The 18,431-nt window shown below is 47.4% G+C and overlaps 10 protein-coding genes across 10 annotated transcripts; 7 read left to right on the top strand and 3 right to left on the bottom strand.

The window, feature by feature from the left end:
- Nucleotides 1–1,788: 1,788 nt before the first annotated feature.
- N7520_003239 (glycoside hydrolase) lies at nucleotides 1,789–2,234 on the top strand (the record flags this gene model as incomplete). The annotated part of the gene is made up of 2 exons (XM_057137174.1): nucleotides 1,789–1,797; nucleotides 1,944–2,234. The coding sequence occupies 2 exons, from the start codon at nucleotides 1,789–1,791 to the stop codon at nucleotides 2,232–2,234; spliced, it is 300 nt and encodes a 99-aa protein (XP_056999860.1).
- Nucleotides 2,235–3,791: 1,557 nt separating this feature from the next.
- Nucleotides 3,792–4,303, top strand: N7520_003238 (uncharacterized protein; the record flags this gene model as incomplete). Its single annotated transcript, XM_057137173.1, has 2 exons — nucleotides 3,792–3,966; nucleotides 4,023–4,303. The coding sequence occupies 2 exons, from the start codon at nucleotides 3,792–3,794 to the stop codon at nucleotides 4,301–4,303; spliced, it is 456 nt and encodes a 151-aa protein (XP_056999859.1).
- Nucleotides 4,304–4,526: 223 nt separating this feature from the next.
- Nucleotides 4,527–5,105, top strand: N7520_003237 (uncharacterized protein; the record flags this gene model as incomplete). The annotated part of the gene is made up of 1 exon (XM_057137172.1): nucleotides 4,527–5,105. The coding sequence occupies one exon, from the start codon at nucleotides 4,527–4,529 to the stop codon at nucleotides 5,103–5,105; it is 579 nt and encodes a 192-aa protein (XP_056999858.1).
- Nucleotides 5,106–5,230: 125 nt separating this feature from the next.
- N7520_003236 (acyl-CoA dehydrogenase) lies at nucleotides 5,231–6,663 on the bottom strand (the record flags this gene model as incomplete). The annotated part of the gene is made up of 3 exons (XM_057137171.1): nucleotides 5,231–5,597; nucleotides 5,653–6,492; nucleotides 6,566–6,663. 3 exons carry the CDS (start codon nucleotides 6,661–6,663, stop codon nucleotides 5,231–5,233), a joined length of 1,305 nt encoding a protein of 434 aa, XP_056999857.1.
- Nucleotides 6,664–7,032: 369 nt separating this feature from the next.
- Nucleotides 7,033–8,842, bottom strand: ptcA (type 2C protein phosphatase PTC6; the record flags this gene model as incomplete). The annotated part of the gene is made up of 2 exons (XM_057137170.1): nucleotides 7,033–8,639; nucleotides 8,746–8,842. 2 exons carry the CDS (start codon nucleotides 8,840–8,842, stop codon nucleotides 7,033–7,035), a joined length of 1,704 nt encoding a protein of 567 aa, XP_056999856.1.
- Nucleotides 8,843–9,289: 447 nt separating this feature from the next.
- efm7 (putative nicotinamide N-methyltransferase Nnt1) lies at nucleotides 9,290–10,192 on the top strand (the record flags this gene model as incomplete). The annotated part of the gene is made up of 3 exons (XM_057137169.1): nucleotides 9,290–9,433; nucleotides 9,496–10,065; nucleotides 10,118–10,192. 3 exons carry the CDS (start codon nucleotides 9,290–9,292, stop codon nucleotides 10,190–10,192), a joined length of 789 nt encoding a protein of 262 aa, XP_056999855.1.
- Nucleotides 10,193–10,691: 499 nt separating this feature from the next.
- On the top strand, nucleotides 10,692–12,168 carry N7520_003233 (DUF1479 domain-containing protein; the record flags this gene model as incomplete). The annotated part of the gene is made up of 2 exons (XM_057137168.1): nucleotides 10,692–10,955; nucleotides 11,008–12,168. The coding sequence occupies 2 exons, from the start codon at nucleotides 10,692–10,694 to the stop codon at nucleotides 12,166–12,168; spliced, it is 1,425 nt and encodes a 474-aa protein (XP_056999854.1).
- A 183-nt stretch (nucleotides 12,169–12,351) lies between these two features.
- On the bottom strand, nucleotides 12,352–13,212 carry N7520_003232 (phosphatidylserine decarboxylase; the record flags this gene model as incomplete). The annotated part of the gene is made up of 1 exon (XM_057137167.1): nucleotides 12,352–13,212. One exon carries the CDS (start codon nucleotides 13,210–13,212, stop codon nucleotides 12,352–12,354), a length of 861 nt encoding a protein of 286 aa, XP_056999853.1.
- Nucleotides 13,213–14,065: 853 nt separating this feature from the next.
- Nucleotides 14,066–15,678, top strand: N7520_003231 (FAD-dependent oxidoreductase; the record flags this gene model as incomplete). Its single annotated transcript, XM_057137166.1, has 4 exons — nucleotides 14,066–14,373; nucleotides 14,439–14,707; nucleotides 14,767–15,146; nucleotides 15,211–15,678. The coding sequence occupies 4 exons, from the start codon at nucleotides 14,066–14,068 to the stop codon at nucleotides 15,676–15,678; spliced, it is 1,425 nt and encodes a 474-aa protein (XP_056999852.1).
- Nucleotides 15,679–16,278: 600 nt separating this feature from the next.
- Nucleotides 16,279–17,361, top strand: N7520_003230 (uncharacterized protein; the record flags this gene model as incomplete). The annotated part of the gene is made up of 1 exon (XM_057137165.1): nucleotides 16,279–17,361. One exon carries the CDS (start codon nucleotides 16,279–16,281, stop codon nucleotides 17,359–17,361), a length of 1,083 nt encoding a protein of 360 aa, XP_056999851.1.
- Between the last annotated feature and the right edge of the window lie 1,070 nt (nucleotides 17,362–18,431).

Here is an 18,431-nt window from a genome sequence, read left to right as displayed (position 1 = left end):
TTTGTCTGTATTATTTATCAAAAAATATACTTACAAGGCACTATCGGTCAATCACACAACCTCACTTGAACATTTGGTCGGTTCGCCTTCCTAATTATGCTTAGTCATTGTTTAGGTGACATGCTCTCGCCTCCCGAGGACGATTTGGTTCTGCCCCAAATTACAAACTGTATGCAGATGATTCCGGTGGCCAATGGAACGTTGGCGAGGGGCCCAAAGATTTCTATACATCATGGGCTTCTTCCTCGCATGTAGACCCTTAACTAGGATCTAGTCCCAAGGGGTCTAAGGGTTCAGGGTCATGACAGATCCCATCTGCAGGGCTCAAGACCACCACCTATTGCTCGATAATCGTTAACAAATAATTTACTCTATAATATGACTACAAAATGTTAGTTCATTACTTTGACCTTTCCTAAGCAATCTCAGTAAGGCCCAACCGATATCTACTAGCCAGTACGGAGAAGGCTAAGTCAGAAATCATCCCCTCGGCTGCAGCCCGCGAGTGCACTAAGCCTAAATGGGTTTACTCTACAAAAAATAAATGGATACGGAGTAGAGAAAGCACCAATCTCGGGATTGCGGCAAAGGCTGGCAACAAGCCATCCCGCTTGCCACTGATGGGCCGAAATACGCACAGGCCATGTCCGCTCACATCTAAGACTTTTCGTGGTCAACTGAATGACAAGACTTGCCAGCTAATTTCGATCGGCTCCACCCAAGAGTCACGTGGACACTATGGTTATTCTTAGACCTCGCCAAATGGGCGGGTTGGGTTTCGACCCTTGACCCAAAACCCGCCAAGAGATTAAAATACACGTAACATATACCTGATTACATCACTCTATATCTGGTATTGGTTGTATTTCAACAGTAATACTGTAATATACAGGTAAATGGGTTCTTGGCGGGTTCGCGGGTATTCCTTCGGGTACCCAAAAAAGCAATATGGCGAGGTCTAGTTATTCTGCAGTTAGCAACAGAATACCCACACAATACAGTAGGGCAATACTCCGTCTTGGAGGAGCGACTCGTGAGGGAATATGGCAAAAGGCAATGCAGAGAGGTGTAGTTGAACAATCAACGACTAAATGAGTGTCTACCACCTATTCGTATGACTGGGTAGCCATATGTACATCCGATCATTGGTCCTTCAAGTTGAAGTCTAAACACCCGTCGGCTATGTAGTCAAAATCATTCGGCAAATGCACTTGCGGAAAATTTGGAGCTAATCAATTGGCAAGAACCATTTTGTATCCTCGAAACACTTTGTTATTTAGGTAAGGGTGGTTTTCGAACCATGGTTCCAAGTTGTTCCGGCCCCTGGCTTCTTTAGCACGGTTTGTTTACCAGGTATCATGTAAGATTGGAGCCAATTCCAGGGCGAAGTCTGCTTGGCAATACCGAAGTACGGTGGACTCCGGAGACAGCTGCTCCGCGCTTGCAGCCACCTATAATATTACTTAATATGATATTGCCAACTACAACAATAACACATTGGGCTGGCTTGGCTTCATGACTTCAGGATGGGTACGATATTTGTCTCAGCTCCGGTGATCCTCCTTTCCCTGCCGCTGTTTCAGGCGCCGAGAGCAGTCCCCAAGTCCCCAGCAGCACTTCGAACGGAACTGATTATGACACATGGGCCTCACCGAATCCTTTTCTATTGAAATGTCACTCCTGAATTTTGTACTATGACAGAGTCTACCACTGGAGCACCTGGTACCGCGGCAAATGGTATAGACGGCTGTATATTCAACCGTGGCACTGCTATCATAAGCGATTCTGATGGCCCTAGTGAGTTTTATTCTATTGTCGAAGCTTTCGATGTGGACCGATCTTTTCTTACCATGGACGCTTAATTCATTAAAACGGTCAAATACACTCACATCATTCTTGCATTTGGCATTATCAACTCGGATAACTCTATTACTATCAACCAGACAACCCAGTTTGAACAGTTCTTGGCCCTCGATGATGTCAAGAAAATCGTTTCCTTCGATGGCTGGGATTTCTCTACCGATGTTGACGCATATATGATCTTCCGTGAGGGCGTCACCGAGGAGAATGGCAAATCTCTGGCTCAGAACGTCGCAGATTTTGTCTCTGACAATGACCACTTTTTTATATTTGAAGGTTTCCTCAGGGTTAGTGGCGAAGTTGATAATGGTGCTGAAAAAATGGGGGACGATAGGTTAGAGGTTCCAACTGTCCGGTTCGGAAAATCACTTTAATCAGGAGGATAGCCTATAAGTTAAACAGATTTAAGCCAATTCTACTATCGCTCACAACTAATCTGAATACTGTCAGTTCAAGGGATAATGTACATTGCCGGAATATACAAATATCGGTTTCCGGAATTTCCGAACAACCTAAGACCCTTGGATCCAGAAATATGGTAATTTCAAAATAGTCAAATCTAGTGAATTCAATCAAGACTAAATTATATCAGAGTGATTTTAGCAGACTGGATTATTAACTCGAACATTAAAGGAAACATACAACCGGTTAATCATACGCTTAAGGGTTCAAATGCTCCATATGGGTTTCTTTAATTGATTAGAAATAACACGTTTGTTGGATTAGTGCATTCAATATGAAAATGGTATATATACCTAATTTACCCTAATATAATAATTTACTCTGTTCTTTGTCTAGGGTTAATGCCCATCAATCACCACAGGTTCCCGAGATCTGCTTTAACTCCATTAACAATCAAATGAGGCTTAAAGTGGTCTTCTAATAAAACATAGATTCTTTCTACCAGTTTCTCTTTGATGATCACAGAACAGATAGCATGATAAACACACGGAAGATAGAGTAAAGATTCCGAGAATAACCGGAATTATTTACAATGATGGTTTGGTTTCCAGAGAAGGAGACATGGCGGCAAAAGAGAAGACTAAGACGAGAGCCGACTCAGCCGAGTTTTCCATCCAAAAATCCAAGAGACTATAGGGAAGCTATTTACATGTCATTGAGACATTGTTTCAAAGGGCTCTCAGACTGAAATATCCCGACTCCTGCGTACGAAATTTTTCCAAACCTCGGAATCTCACAGCATGACTAAAGATACTCCAAACGGTGCAGGCAGCACTACGAATGGGCGAGGGCAACTTAGAGGGTCTTCCGCCTTTATGGAATCATTTGATTGACGACTATCGTCCAATCAAGATCGTTGTTATTGGCGCTGGTCTGTCTGGTATTCTGGCAGGAATTCGAATTTCCCAACATATTCCGAATTTGGACTTGACGATCTATTATAAAAATGAGGACGTTGGTGGGACATGGTGGGAGAATCGGTATGAGAAACATCGCATTGACAAAGAAAGAGTTACTGACCTGTAACAGATATCCCGGTGTGCGATGCGATATTCCCAGTGCCTGCTACCAATACACCTTCGAAAGTAACACCCAATGGTCCGAGTACTAACTACAGCATCGGACCAGAGATCTTACGATAATTCCAGCGTACTGCGTGGAAGTTAGGTGTCTACCGTTTCACCAAATTCTGTCATGAACTACGTGGTGCTACGTGGCGAAAAGATCTAGGTAAGTGGGAATTGAGATAGAAAATCTGAGAACAGACGAGGTAAAAACTAAACAACTTCCCCACATGAAGCTCCTAGATTAACCTTTTGAAATAGGTCTTCGTTGACACTTGTGACTTTTATGCCAGTGCCACTGGAATTCTCAATAAATGGAAATGGCCTGATATCGAAGGTCGAGAGAACTATAAGGGAAAGTTGGTTCATTTAGCAAATTGGGAAACAAAGCTTACACTGCAGTCGATGAGCGGAAAGAGTGTGGCTCTGATCGGAGCAGGATCAACTGGAATTCAAATTCTACCCCAAATTCAACCCTATGCCAAGAGCGTTGATCACTATGTTAGTGGAAAGACCTGGATTTCTCCGGTTGGATTTGGAAGCGAGGAGCTAAAGGAGCGCGGCGTGTCCAGTGGGAACTGTGAGTTTTCTAGGATCTTCCTTTCCTGAAGTGGATTTTAACTTTTCAATTGCAAGTCAAACACCCCAAAGAGGAGCTGAAGAAATGGAAGAATGACCCCAGCACTTATCACGCCTGGCGGCATAAAATTGAGAAAACTGTCAATGGTGCGGCTTTGATCACCATCTTTAGCACTGAGACCCAGCAGGGATTTCAACAGATGAATCAAGAAGCGATGAGAAACAAACTGGAGAAAAAGCCAGAGATCATGGAGGCACTTGACCCTAAATGGCTCCAGGTTGTCGTCGACTTACCCCCGGTCCAGGTTACTTGGAGGCTCTCGTGGAAGACAATGTGAATTTCATCTCCGAAAGAATTACGCGTTTTACACCGGATGGACTCGAAACAGCAGATGGGAAGGAATACAAAGTTGACATTATTATCTGTGCCACCGGATTTGACACCACCTTAGTCCAACAAATCCCCATTCTAGGGGAAGGGGGAGTGGACTTAACCTCAACGAGGTATTGGATCCGTATCCCGAATCCTACCACGGTATTTTTGTCCCCCATATGCCAAATATGCTCCGGTTTGTGGGACCCAACGGAGCACCAGGAACAGGTGGTCTTGTCCATTTGATTGAATACGCGTGTGAATACATGGTCAAGACAATCCAAAAAGTGCAGCGCGAATACATCAAGTGCATTGTTGTGAAACCGGAAGCCATGACCATGCTCACTCGCCATATCGATAAGTATTTCACAAAGACCATCTACACTCAGCCTTGTAAGTCGTGGATGAAGCGAGGAAAGGAGAACGGTCGAGTTATCACCCTCTGGCCGGGCTCGGCGATTCACGCGGTGGTTGCTCTCGAGAACCCCCGATGGGAGGACTTCAATTATAACTACCTACCAGAGACCGAAGACAATCATTACAGCTATCTTGGAAAAGGTCTGACGATTGCCCAAGAAGCAAATCTGGTGACTACCGAATATCTCGACACTGTTAGCAAACCCCGGTCACAAATCACAACTCTATTCCTGAGCCTGAGAGTCCATATCTGGTATTGGAAGAACGGAAGAACGGTCAAGCTGTTTGAGCGGAATGCGCTATGTTATTTCCTATTTATCTTAGATAGACTAGCTCTATGCTTATTCTGACTTTGCAAAATTCATGCGTAGATACTCCTAAGCCCAATCTTGAAGACCAAAAAACCAGACGACAGACGCGTATTTTCAACCTCGAGGTATCGAACCAAAAGGAAGATTATAAAGATAGACCATATCTAGTTCGTGTATTGTTTTTGCAACAACTTGGCAATGGTAGTCAGCTGGATGTTGCTAGTGCCCTCATAAATAGCACCGATCTTGCTGTCACGGAACATCTTCTCGGCAATGCCTTCACGGACAAAGCCCATACCACCCATCCACTCTACTGCAGACCCTGATACGCGACCTGCAACCTGGGAGGCATACAGCTTGGCCATGGCGGCATCTTGAACAAAGTCCTGGCCAGCTTCCTTCTTACGGGCAGCGTTGTAAACAAGCGCCCGGGCGGCAGCGATCTCAGTGTAGGCCTGTGCGATCTGGTGCTGCATACCCTGGAAGTTACCAATTAATTGACCAAACTGCTTTCGGTCATTCCAGACGTAGCTATTTTGAACCGGATTAGCAAGGTGAACGAGTATTGGATAATGGAAGAGCTTACCGAGCAGCGTTCTCCCACGCGCCAAGAGCCAGGCCAGTCATCTGGGCGGCAATGCCAATCCGACCCTCGTTCAAGATATTGATGGCATATTTGTAACCCTGGCCCTCCTCGCCGAGGAGATTGCTCTTGGGGATAGTAACATCGTCAAAGTTAAGCACGCAGGTGCTGCTGGCACGGATTCCAAGCTTCTTCTCCTTCTTCGCAATGGAGAATCCCGGCGTTCCCTTCTCGACGATAAAGGCCGTGATACCCTTGTAACCCTGGCTGGGGTTGAGGTTGGCAAAAACGATGAAGATGCCGGACTCCATGGCATTAGTGATCCACATCTTGGATCCATTAATCTTATATCCATCCGCAGTCTTCTCCGCCTTGGTCTGTAGAGCGAATGCGTCCGAGCCAGATACGGGCTCAGAAAGACAGAAAGAGCCGAGGGTGCCGGTGCTCAGCTTAGGCAACCAGGTTCGATGAGACTGCGGGTTACCATAGCGCAGGATCGCCGTATTCACCAGGGTATTGTGGACATCCACCATAACACTGACACTCGGGTCGACACGAGCGAGTTCCTCGATCGCCACGATCGCAGCGGTGAAATTCATGCCGGCGCCTCCGTACTCCTCAGGGATCTCGATTCCCATCAGTCCCTGCTCAAAGAGTTGCTCTACCAAGGCTGCGTCCATGGTTTCAGCCTCATCCATATCCCGGACCTTTGGGGCGATCTGCTCTTGTGCGAACTTGGAGACCGAGTCAGCCATCAGTGATTCTATATCGGATAAATGGCTGATCGGCGTTGGAGTGAGTTCTTCATCTCGACGGCGGGGTGTGGTTGAGAAAGCACAGGCACTGAAGGGACAGAAAAAGGTCAGTTGATTCAAGGTTAGATCTTGGGGAAGTAGACGGTAGATCAGTTACACACCTGCGGATAGGGCGGTATGTAGCGAGGCGTTTAGAGGAAAGGCGAACCGAGGGAGCGGAACGCGACAAAGGTCGAAAAACGCGAGAAATAGAGGCCATTGCGATTGAAGCGCCCAGGTGGTGAGAAGAAGTGTGTTAAGTTAAGAAGTGAAAGGGACAATCACAAGGGAAGCAGTGAGCCTCGGTTATCGGCGGCGCTTGGGGATTCGCGGGGAGAAAGTCCAATGTGGGGCTTATCTTACCACATTGAGTTAACCTTGGCTATTCAGCTACATCTCTACATGTCAATAATGTATCAAGACTTTAGAAAGCTTTATATGGCAAAAGAAAGACTGAATTTGGAAATATACTTGGATCTTCAAGAAGAAAATTCGTCAGGATATGGACAAACCAATAAAATTATATGCAATGGATCCTTTTAAGGAGCCAAAACTATGTACAAAGAGCATTTCTATAAACCAGAAAACCTCATGTCCGTGACCTGCGCGGATCAGTGGCATCCTGTCGTCGCCACTCGCGAGATTCTTTCGATCCCAAGCTACCCACACCTCCTTCAAGTCGTCGCTCCCAACCGCCTAGTCGAATAACAAGACAGGTGGCATTGTCCCCCTCCTTGGTAACCTCGGTCGCAAAGCTGACAACGTCACGGGCTCCTTGTTCAGGGGTCTTGGCTTCTTTGATGATATCTACGACTTCCTGGTCAAGAAGCGTGCCGCTAATACCGTCGGACATCATAACCAAAAAAGAAAACTCTGCAGGGCCCATCTCGATGCGGTTGACTTCTGGCTCGGCCGAAACGCCGATCCGCTTCGACTGCACATCACCGAAAGCGCGGGTGTTTGCGAGCCCGCTCATGCGTTCCTCGCCGAATGAGTCGGTGACAAAGGTTGCTGCATAGCGTCGAAGGCGACCGGCCTCGATAGGAGAGGATGGGTGGTGGTTGGCCGTCAAAGGAATAGCCTCACCGGTGGCGGTTGAGCAGAGCAGGACTTTGGTGTCTCCCACGTGCGCGACAAGAAGACTGGAGGGACCCGCGGGGTGCCAAAAGGGGGTTGGGCTGGGAGGAGAGATCATGGCAATGCTCCCAGTGCTTCCACCCTTGAACCGCGACCGGCCGCCGATTTTCGGGGATCTGGTGAGGCTCGGAGAATGGAGAATTTCGTCTTCGTTGAGGGGTTTCTCAGCTAGCGCCAGATCATCATCCCGCTTGGCCGCTTGCGCTTTCACAAAGTCCAGATCAGCCCGCAAAAAGGCATATTCCATGACTTCCTCTATGGAGACACGGTCTACGGATGCGGCATCCTCGGGATCGGTACCATAATAGGCGAAATGAGGTGGTTTGAATCTTTTGAAATAACCACCCACCAAGCGCCTCCAGTTGCTCACCAGGCTTTTCTCCAGGTCTCCGATCCGCCGTCTGTTGCCCTCCTGCATCAGGGGCAATGAAGCGCAAGCCTCACCTCCGGTCATCGATTGCTGATTTGGCCGCAGGCTTGATTTAATCTCGAAATTGGCGGCCGCATTTTGGATGTACTCATGCAAATAGTCTCTCAAGAATGCACTGCACTCCGAACCTCCGTGACCATCGAAAATGCCAAAGTAGAAGATCTGGGGGTCGCCGCTGGCGGTGTCTGCGGCGCGCGACTCGCGGACTGAACTTGAAGAGTCTCGCTTGATCGTCAAAGACGCTGGAGGTCGCTTTGCAAATGCGGGTATGTCAATCACCCCGGCCTGGTAGGTATCTTCATTTGCGGGCCGAGTGCCGCGGGCAGTAACGGCACCAAAGTGATGTTTGGCACTGCGCAGGGGAATCCGCACCACAGTAGTCTCGCGGTTGACCAAGTTCTGAAATGATGTTGGCGAATGTGATGTTTCCCCGGTATGTGGTACCGACTCGGACCGAGGGAGTTTGTGAAAGGGTGAGGTCGGCCCTCGGGGATCGGGATGCAGTGACGACGACGGAAGGTGAGTAACGAAATAGTCGCGGAACTGGGGGCGTTTTGGGAGGGTCGGAGGCTCATTGGGGGGTGCATCTTCCGAACTGTATTGTCGTAATCTTCGGCGGTAGAAAGCTGCTAGATTCCAAACTCCGGGTCAGCAACCAATCGGGGGTGTTCAGGACCTTCCAGGACCATCTATGATTGGCATTCACGTACTGTAACAGCCAGCCAAGGTCCATACCCGGCCTGTTACTCGCCTTGCTGAAGGGACAATCATGAATGGCCCATGGATAGCGAGAGGTAGTGAGATGAAAGGTGGATGGGGGAGTAGCCGACATCGTGGGGAGAAACGGGGACTGGCCCGAGCGTCGGCAGATAAGGCGACTCGTCCCGGCAGATTAATCGCGTCACTACAAGTAGATGTTACAGCCTCTCATGGATTGAAATGGAATTTGACTCAAGTTGAATAGCTTGGGTGATTTCTTATACTTCTTGGGTTCTTTCAATTATGAGCTTCTTCAACAGAGCTTACATCATTACCCGATAATACATCAAATAAGTCATTTAGCAAGGTAGATTCGGGTTGAATTTGAGTCTATTCAACCTTCAATATTAAGATCTTCCATCTAGTAAGGAGTGATTTGTGATACTTTTCTCAACATTTGTCTTCGCTGTCTGTTTGGTTTGATACTTCACCTGTGGTGTTTAGCCTTAGGCTTAAGGCAGCAACAGATAAGACGATAACACCAATTTTTCCACTTGGTGAGGGGCACACACAACCTACAATGGAGGACGATTTTGATACTGGTGACCTATTCAAGGACCCTGAGGGGTTCTACCCTGAGGAGAAACAGCCCACATTCGCCGAACACCACATGTTGTCAGGACAGACGGTGCGCGTGCGTCTTGTGGGCAGCCACCCACTTTACGTATGTTCCTTCAAGGTCCAATTGCTTCAATTCAAGACTTGCTAATCCGTCTTTAACTTCAGGGAAATTTGCTATGGAACGCCGGCCGAACAACTGCGCATTATATTGAAGAGCATGCGGACTCCCTCGTTCGCGGCAGGGATGTCCTTGAGATCGGCGCCGCGGCGGGCGTCCCTAGCATTGTCAGCTCGATCCTAGGGGCTCGCACCACGGTGATGACTGATTATCCGGACGCGGACCTGGTGTCCAATATGCAACACAATGCGGATCTGTCGGTTGATATGATTCCATCCAAGTCGCAATTGTTTGTTGAAGGCTACCAATGGGGCAAACCTGTGGGACCGCTACAGGCACATATTCCTTCCACCCAGGAAGCCCCAGCAACCTTTGACGTCTTGATCATGGCAGACGTGGTTTACAGCTGGCGTGAACATGGGAACCTTGTCAAGACCATGCAGATGACTCTTAAGAAAGATCCCAAGGCTGTGGCTTTAGTCATCTTCACTCCCTACCAGCCATGGTTGTTGCCGCAGACTGAGAAGTTCTTTCCGCTGGCGGAGGCGGGTGGGTTCACAGTGACTAAGATCTTCGAGAAGCTCATGGATGCGGTTTTGTTCGAGGATGATCCTGGTGTAAGTACCCCTCTGCCCCTGCATGGTTGACTGGATGCTAAGTATGTTGTAGGATGAAAGGCTTCGGCGGACAGTGTTTGGTTATGAATTACGCTGGGCACTGGACCAACTGGAGGACACCACTTGAAGTTCGGCACGATACCCCATTCAAAAAAGTACATAGTAAAATGATAAGCTCTCGTGTAGTGATACACAACTTCAGCACTGCAATTGAAAGTCTCAAAGTGGAAAGTATATAATTCCAATCCTTCCAGATGCCCCACCTTTATTGCACCCCGAATTCCTCAAATTCAATTTTTTTGCAAGTGACTGATCAGCTCATTGGTACGAATGGTTCGTAGAACCAACCAACCCTTTGTCGACCTGGCCTCTAAACACTTGAGACTCCAAGGTTGCTATGACAGTCGAGTGCAGGAAAAAGGTTAACCAGAACCAAGCCCTACTCCTCAGATGTGATTGGCCCTGGGCGGGAGGAACCTTAATTTAGAAGTCGGCCCGACTTCTATTTCAAACCTTCCCGAAAAACATACGTCAATATACTCCGCATTTTTACTGTATGTTGAAATATAAAAGCCCCATTCCAACCCCACAAACTTGGGGTTTCTTAAACATCATCTATCAGTACCATGAGTTCCCTCAGAAATCTCTCAAAATCTGCCATTCGTGCAGCGTCGACATCGACAGCCCAAACGACCAAGGCGGCTGGCGATATCTCATCGGTGTTCCCCAGTCTGCAACCGGGATATCAACCGGAACCTCTGCCATCTCGATTCCAGGAGCTTAAACTAAGGCTATTTGAGAAGAATGCAAAGGCTTTAAAAGAGAGTTGGCATAGACTTCTCCCAAGTTTGGAGGAGGAGGTAGAGAAGATCAAGGCCAAAGAAAGTGATGTAAGTGAGATATTTGGAAATTCAAGGCCGACACATTAGCTAATTGAAAAAGATCATTCCATCTGTGAAGTATTCAGATATCGTGTCCGGCAAAGTCTCTGAGGCGACTTTGAAAGAGATCCGCCATCGAGGCAGCGTGGTCATTCGAAACGTGCTCCCTCGGAATACTGCCCTCGGTTATAAACAACGAATCCGTGATTATGTCGCCGCAAATCAAGAGCGCGTCAAAGCATTCCCACCGGATTCACCCGCTGTTTATGAACTGTATTGGACTCCATCACAAGCCGAAGCTCGAGCGAATCCTAACGTGCTCGAGACACAGCGCTTCCTACAGCGGTTATGGCACTCGTCGGACCCAAAGACAAAAATTTCGACATCGAACCCGCTCACATACGCAGACCGACTGAGAATCAGGAATCCAGGAGATGCCAAATTTACTCTTGGTCCCCATATCGATGGCGGGTCGCTCGAACGCTGGGAAGATCCCGAGTACGCCAGTGTATACAGCAAGATTCTCAAGGGTAACTGGGAACAATACGACCCTTGGGATGCCAAGCATCGTCTGTCGGCAAAGATGGATCTATACAACGGTGCAGGTGCCTGTTCGATGCTGCGTTTCTTTCAGGGATGGCTCTCCATGTCTGACACTGCACCCGGCGAGGGCTCGCTGCACCTCTGCCCCATGGTTGTCCATAGCACTGCCTATACCATCCTCCGGCCGTTCTTCAATGCCCAAAGCCAGGAGCCCAACTTAGATGCCAGCTTCCCCGGCTCTGTGCCAGGAGCCTGCCAGGAGTACAATCCAGTGACACACCCTCACCTTCAGCTCGAGAATACCATGGTCCCAGTACCTCGAGTTGAGCCTGGTGATTTTGTCGCTTGGCACTGTGATTCGCTTCATTCCGTAGACAAAGAGCACCGAGGCAATGGAGACTCGAGTGTGATGTACATTCCGGCTACGCCCCTTTGCGACATGAATATCGAATACCTCCTAAAGCAGCGTCAGGCCGCTTTGACATACTCTCCGCCGTGGGACTTTCCCGGCGCCGGTGGTGATGGTGAAAAGGGATTCCAGGGTGCATTAGAATGGGCCTCCATAAATCCAAATGGACTGCGAGCTATGGGTCTTGGCAATAAACCTTGGGAGGCGACCGAGGCCATGACTGAAGGCGAGAAACAGGCGGTGAAATCAGCCAATGAGATGTGTTTCTGAGTATAGCAAAACACCTGGGCACAGATCTCGGCGGGTATCCGAATACCTGTTAGGAATACAAACATGCGAATGTGGTGGAAGGAATAATCAGTTTTCTGATTGCTATAGATGGACGCATATCAGAAGCCACAATAGAACCTTGGGAACATACAATAAGCAATTCAAACCACTCAATAAACCACATTACTTGAGGAAGGAGGCAATCTGCTTTCTTACATTGACTTTTGTCTTCCTCGGGAACTTGAAATCAACGCGTTTTTCGAAAGCCATCACACAATCCGAGCCACCAAACTGAAAGTAGGATATCTGATCTCCCTTTTTAACTGTTTCCCCTTGCTTGACCGAGATAACAACAGATGACACTTGGGCCATTCCGACAGGTAGGATGGCAACCCTGCCATACTTCTCGGTTTGGATAACAATCAACCCCCGGGTTTGACACCACTGGTAACCAGGTCTGTCTGGAGCATCAAGGTTTACGAATATCTCAGTCCCATTCCCTTCACCTTCAGACTCATACTGAATCCGCATACCTAGCCGGCGTGTGATTTCTGCTGGGGCGCGGATCATGGCTTGATCTTCACGGAGCCTGCTACTCTCGGCCACATGCAGATACACCTGGCCCTGGATAACCCTCGCCTCAATGACTGTGCCACTCACCGGACTATGCTGACGATGATAGTCCGCGGGACTCAAGAAAGAATGTGTGAAGTGTCCCTCGTCCCAAATAGTCTCTTTGGTTTGCAGCAAGTCTTTGATCGGCAACTTGTAAACAACACCCTTGAATTTGAATTGGAGATCAACCTTGCCCTTCTCTATAGTCCAAATCCCATCATAAACCGAGTCAGCAGGCATAATGATCACTTTGTCATCGTGGGGTGAGTCTATAGGACGCGCCCTGCTGATGTCTTTCCAGGAACGCCCGAACCAGTAGTTGAAGGACATCCATCCCGTCTCTGGTTGCTCCCAAAGCGATGCCTCCTGATAGTATTTGGAATTCATATAGAAGGTGTCAATCCTTCCAGCTGACTCGGGTGTATTCATGAACTCGCCCTGTTGTTGGGCGAAACAGACCATTTTAGAATATAAATAAAACCAAAGAAAACAAAAGAAAAAGAGAAAAAAGAAAATAAACTTTGTTAGTGAGTTCGGCACCTAAAACTAATTGTTAACATTCGAATTGTTCTCGGTCCAGACGCCGATCCTCTATCTCCTGAACTGACTATAGCGAGGCTGCAGGAAGCCAACGCTTAGGCGAGCTTTACTACTCCAATTTGAGTATAGTATATCACCGAGGGGACGGAACGTGGAAGCCACACGAGAAATTTAAAGAAAGATCGGCGCTGTCAGAATTATTGACCTTGAAGCCAAACTCAACAGCACCTGGAGTAGAAGGATAAAATTAAGGAGAATCCTATCATCTAAAACATGAGGTCCTAGTGAAATGGTATCCAGAACCGAAACCTTGGAAGTGGGTAGAAAGTTAGTAGACCAGATTCAGTACTCAAGGCGCACGTTCCGTTAGCGTTACCCCCTGTCGGTTTCAAATTCGAAATTCATGCGGGAAATTCGGCGGGAACCCGGTAAAAAACCCTGAGTTAAGTCATAAAACTCGACATTCTGAACATGAAAATATCATAAAACTTCCCAAGTCCCGAATAAAAAAAAATTGAACATTTGAAGGTTGATTAAGGGGGCCCACGGCTGGGAATGGAATCCAGTTCAACAGGAGATACTCCATACGAATACAAATTTGCATCTCCCAGTAGCACTATTGGATCTTAGTATCTTTAAACATTTGACACATTCCTATCACTTTTCCCCAAGGACAAGCCACTTCTTCAACCCTGAAACTTTTGAACCTGCTAAAGTGCTTGGACTTCGCGTTATCAAATCGATGGCTTTACCCAGTCAGGGCATGGATGGATTCAAGGTCCTCATAGCGGGCGGGAGCCTCGTGGGTCTTGGCCTGGCCCTCTGCTTCGAGCGAGCTGGTATCGATTACGAGATTTTTGAAAAGGGAGATTTTGCTCCGCAACTCGGGGCCTCGATCGGACTTCATCCGCATACCATACGGATTTTACAACAATTAGGGGTATGGGAAGATATTGAAAAACAGGTCATCCCTCTGCAGCACCGAAAGCATTACTCCGGAGATGGTTTCTGCTTTGAGAACTCACATGTGTTAGTTGATATTGAACAAATGTAGGTTTATATGCTTTCTATCCTGGAAAGGCTGTTAAGAAATTTGCTAACAATATTGCTTGTAGTCTCCAGCGTCCTATTATTTTCATGGAGAGATGTCAGGCGTTAGAAGTTCTGCATAGCCATGTGAAAGATAAATCCAAGCTGCATCCTCAAACTGCTGTCGTTGGGTACGAGGAAACCGTGCAGGGAGTTATACTGACCACTGAAGATGGCGAGCAACACCACGGCCACATTCTGATTGGCGCGGATGGAATCCACAGCAAAGTGCGAAAGTTGATGGCCGATAAAATTGGGGAGACGGACAAGATTCTCGCCAAGGAGATCAACGAAGGTATGTCTAGTCTCCTTGCCTCTGAATCTGGAGACCGCCTAACCAACACTCGAATCCAGCCTTTACCAGTGAGTATAACTGCATTTTCTCTGTTTCTCGAAACGATCCTGAGAACCAATTTCTACCCGACGCGATGGTGCACAACGTGTATTACGATGGATACTCTGCTATTGCCGCCGCCGGCGTGCATGGTCTTGTGTTTTGGTTTCTTTTCGTCAAGAATTCAGAGCTCACAAAAACCCCCAACTGCCCACGCTTCACGGATGAGGACGCAGAGGCATATATCCAGAAGTATGGAAGCTCTCTCGTAGGTCCGGGTTACACCGTGAAAGATCTATGGGATGCCCGAGTCAAGGCTACCATGGTATCCTTGGAGGAGGGCATAATCAAACAATGGAGTCATAGCCGAGTCCTCCTGATGGGAGATTCAGTTCACAAGGTTCGAATTTCCTATCAACCTTCAAGCTAATTTGCAGAAATCCTGACTTCCTTAATTGCGATAGGCTACGGTCAACCCTGGATTGGGTGGCAATTTAGCCTATGAGGGCATTGCGCGCTTCACCAATGGCCTGGTTCCTTTGCTTGAAGAGTCTCCTACGCCATCCCTCGAACAATTGACCGAAGTTTTCGATCGGTATATTACCGGCCAGAAGCCCCGAGCAGAAACAGTCGTGGGTCTTTCCGGTCATATTACACGCTACGAGGCCCAAGACACATGGATTCTCAAACTTGCCGCTCGTCACATTGTTCCCAGGGTTGGTGACAGTCTCAAGGCTAGATTCTACGCCAGTTTCTCTAAAGGAGGTCCTTGGTTAGAATATCTACCGTTGCCTATCGAAGATGTAGACCTAGCAAAAGGCGCCACAAACCCTGGCGGAAGCACAGCTGGCAAGTTGATTGTAGGAACACTCATTGTGGGAGCCGCCGCTATCATCTGGCAGACATGTCGAGGACCTTTGGTCTCTCTCTAGGCTAGATGGCCACCTAGAATATGCTGAACGCCGGATAATTGGCAGAATAGGAGAAGGAGGAGATATATTCAATACAGATCTGCTTTAAAGGGGCATAAAAGATGTTTCAAGTGGAAGGACTTAATTTTAGCATTTTCCATTAGATTTAGTAGACTTGAATTCATGAACTTCACGCTCATTTTTCGACAAGACACTATGAAGTACTCTAGGGTAAATGGCATTGAATTTCCCCCAGCGGCAGTTCTGAGCTATCGGTATATCTTCCAAACACCGCGACATCATACATTGTGTTCACTGGTATACCTCATACCTAATGTATGTATGTACCAGATGCCTATTTATATGCAGAATCTCAATCAGATTCGGAAGCTGAATAGACGTTCCCCCGACTCAATGCTTGAACTTGGATAATGACTCCGGAATTCCTCGGGATTGATGGCATGCCGCTAGTTGCTAGAAGTGTTCTTATTGGCAATCTCCACATGGCATATAAGTAATGATTTACATCCATGGAGTATTACTGCGAGGACCTCGATTGCTCTTCAAATGCAATATCTTTCCTAAATCTGTCTGCAACACCGGCCTGTTCAGCCTTTGGAGATGGCAGAAGAAAATCAAACCATTTATTGCGCCCACGCGGGTCCCATTCCCCTCGAAGTGGAGAGAAAAATCCAAAGCAATAATTATGAGGGAGAACTCTTCAATGATTATGGTTTTGTGATTCGCGCAAAAGCTGAAAAAGGAGAAGACATCCATCTCTGGCCCATTATATACCAGCAACAAGGAGATGAGGCAGTCAATTCGGGTGATGTCTGTCAGATTCTTGTGATCTATGGCAAGTTCTCCGATAATGAGAAGAAATTCATGCATCCCAATTGCTCGACAGTCAACAAAGGACAGAATATCGAGGACTACTTTTCTCCGGGTTCAATCAAATGGACGGAGACTGAGCAAGACGTGAAAGTGGGAGCTTGGAGGCCGAATTCATTGGGGCGCTCCTCCAGAGTGGCTTGTCTCTGGCGATCATGCTGGAGTGAAGTTGAATGTTCTTTTCACCCAGATAACCCGGCTTTCTATCACTGCGGCCGCTTTGAGGATGCCAAAACTCCGGTGGCCAAAGCAGGCTACATTGTACACACACGAGTCAGCGGAACCATCGAAGTGCATGGCAAGGCATTGGTGATCAAGGACGGCTTTGGCATCCATGAACGTATCAAACAGCATGGGAAAGTAGCTGATCGAACGCTCTTTATGTCCGGTCGTGGTTTGCATTGGAAGCACGCTTTCAGTGAAGGATTTACCTGGTATCTCATGCGGAGAGATATTGGTCGCGGTATGTCATCAGCCATGATCAATATAGGCGACCGGCAAATCTTTCTGGAGGACCCTACAAGCTCTGGCGTGGAAGAGGTGGCGCACTGGGTCGACCCTGAGAGTCGAATCTTGTCTCCCTACAAGTGGAAGATATGGATTCGCACTGAGCAAGGCACGCACGAGTCCTTGATTCATGCATACGGACAGCAGTATTACACTTGGATCCGCCGCAACGAAACCCTCGTGGTTAATCAATATTGCGCCGATGCTGAGACTATCTTCAAGTACCTCGATGGACGTGTTCTAGGATTCCAGCAGATGATCAGCATTGAACATATGCGTACCCTCTACCGTCAGACCGCGAACTAGGCAGATTGAATTTTTAAAAGCTAGTTTCAATTTACTTGACACCGAAGACGTCTTCTAAATTGCTCTATCTAAGAGAAAGCTCAACTTGGCTTAAGTATGAACCTTTTGCATTTTACCACAGAGCGTGGCAACCCCACGAACCAATTCTAGTCTTGACCATCCAATGAATCCATATGTACATGACGAATCTTTCTGAGCTCGTACTTGAAATCAAATGATAGATTCTCCAATATGATACGAGAGAAAAGCCCCTTCTGGGTTACCCCACACTATGTAAAAATGACATCTGGATGTTCCGCGTATTCCGTAAAATTCGACAAAGGACAGTCTTCGGAATGAAAATAAGAGGCCCTTCTCGTACAGAGCTAACTCTCAGATCATATTCCTATACGTGATTCCAAGTATAATATAATCCTCTTGACGCCAATCTTGTGGTTCCCAAACAGTGCCCACGGCAGTGTCGTCGGTGCACCTGCTAATTCTGTCCCTGGCAAACCAAGTTCTTCGTTGGCGTATTACCAGCAATTATATACCCGACTATCATGAGAACTTTATTTATGTCCAGAATCTGGCCAGATTTAATTCGGTTGATTTAATGTCTGATGTTGTTGTCAAGGGTCTTCCCCTTCGAACACCTCCTGGCAGAGAATCATTACCAAAACGGACAAAGGCATTTGCTATGGCTAGATATTATTTCGATACGCTCAACCGATTGTTTCCGATATACGACGAGACAGAATGCGTGGCAACTATTGAAAGGGTCTACAAAGGTTTCAATCCTCCATTTTGCTGGTGGGCAAGCTTGCATGTCATCTTTGCGTTGAGCCTTGCAGATCAGGCCGAGTCTCACGTCGATGTCAAAACTGGCCATCAATATTTCGAGTACGCTGAAAACAATCTCGATTCAATTATACTTGCTCCAAACAATATTTGGAAAGTTCAATGCCTCGTTGGGATGGTATGGAAACCACTCTTATAGACGCGTAACGTAGCCCCATTGGAATGCCTGACGTTCGTTTTAGGCTCTTTATATGCAAATCAAAAGAAATCTTGCTGCTGCCAGTCTTCTT

The sequence above is a fragment of the Penicillium odoratum genome (genome assembly GCF_028828045.1).
Source record: "Penicillium odoratum strain IBT 22623 chromosome Unknown utg000002l_segment0_segment0, whole genome shotgun sequence".
Classification (NCBI taxonomy): Eukaryota; Fungi; Ascomycota; class Eurotiomycetes; order Eurotiales; family Aspergillaceae; genus Penicillium; species Penicillium odoratum.
The sequence above is the reverse complement of the archived record's forward strand: the minus strand, read 5'-3'. Positions and strand labels throughout refer to the sequence as shown.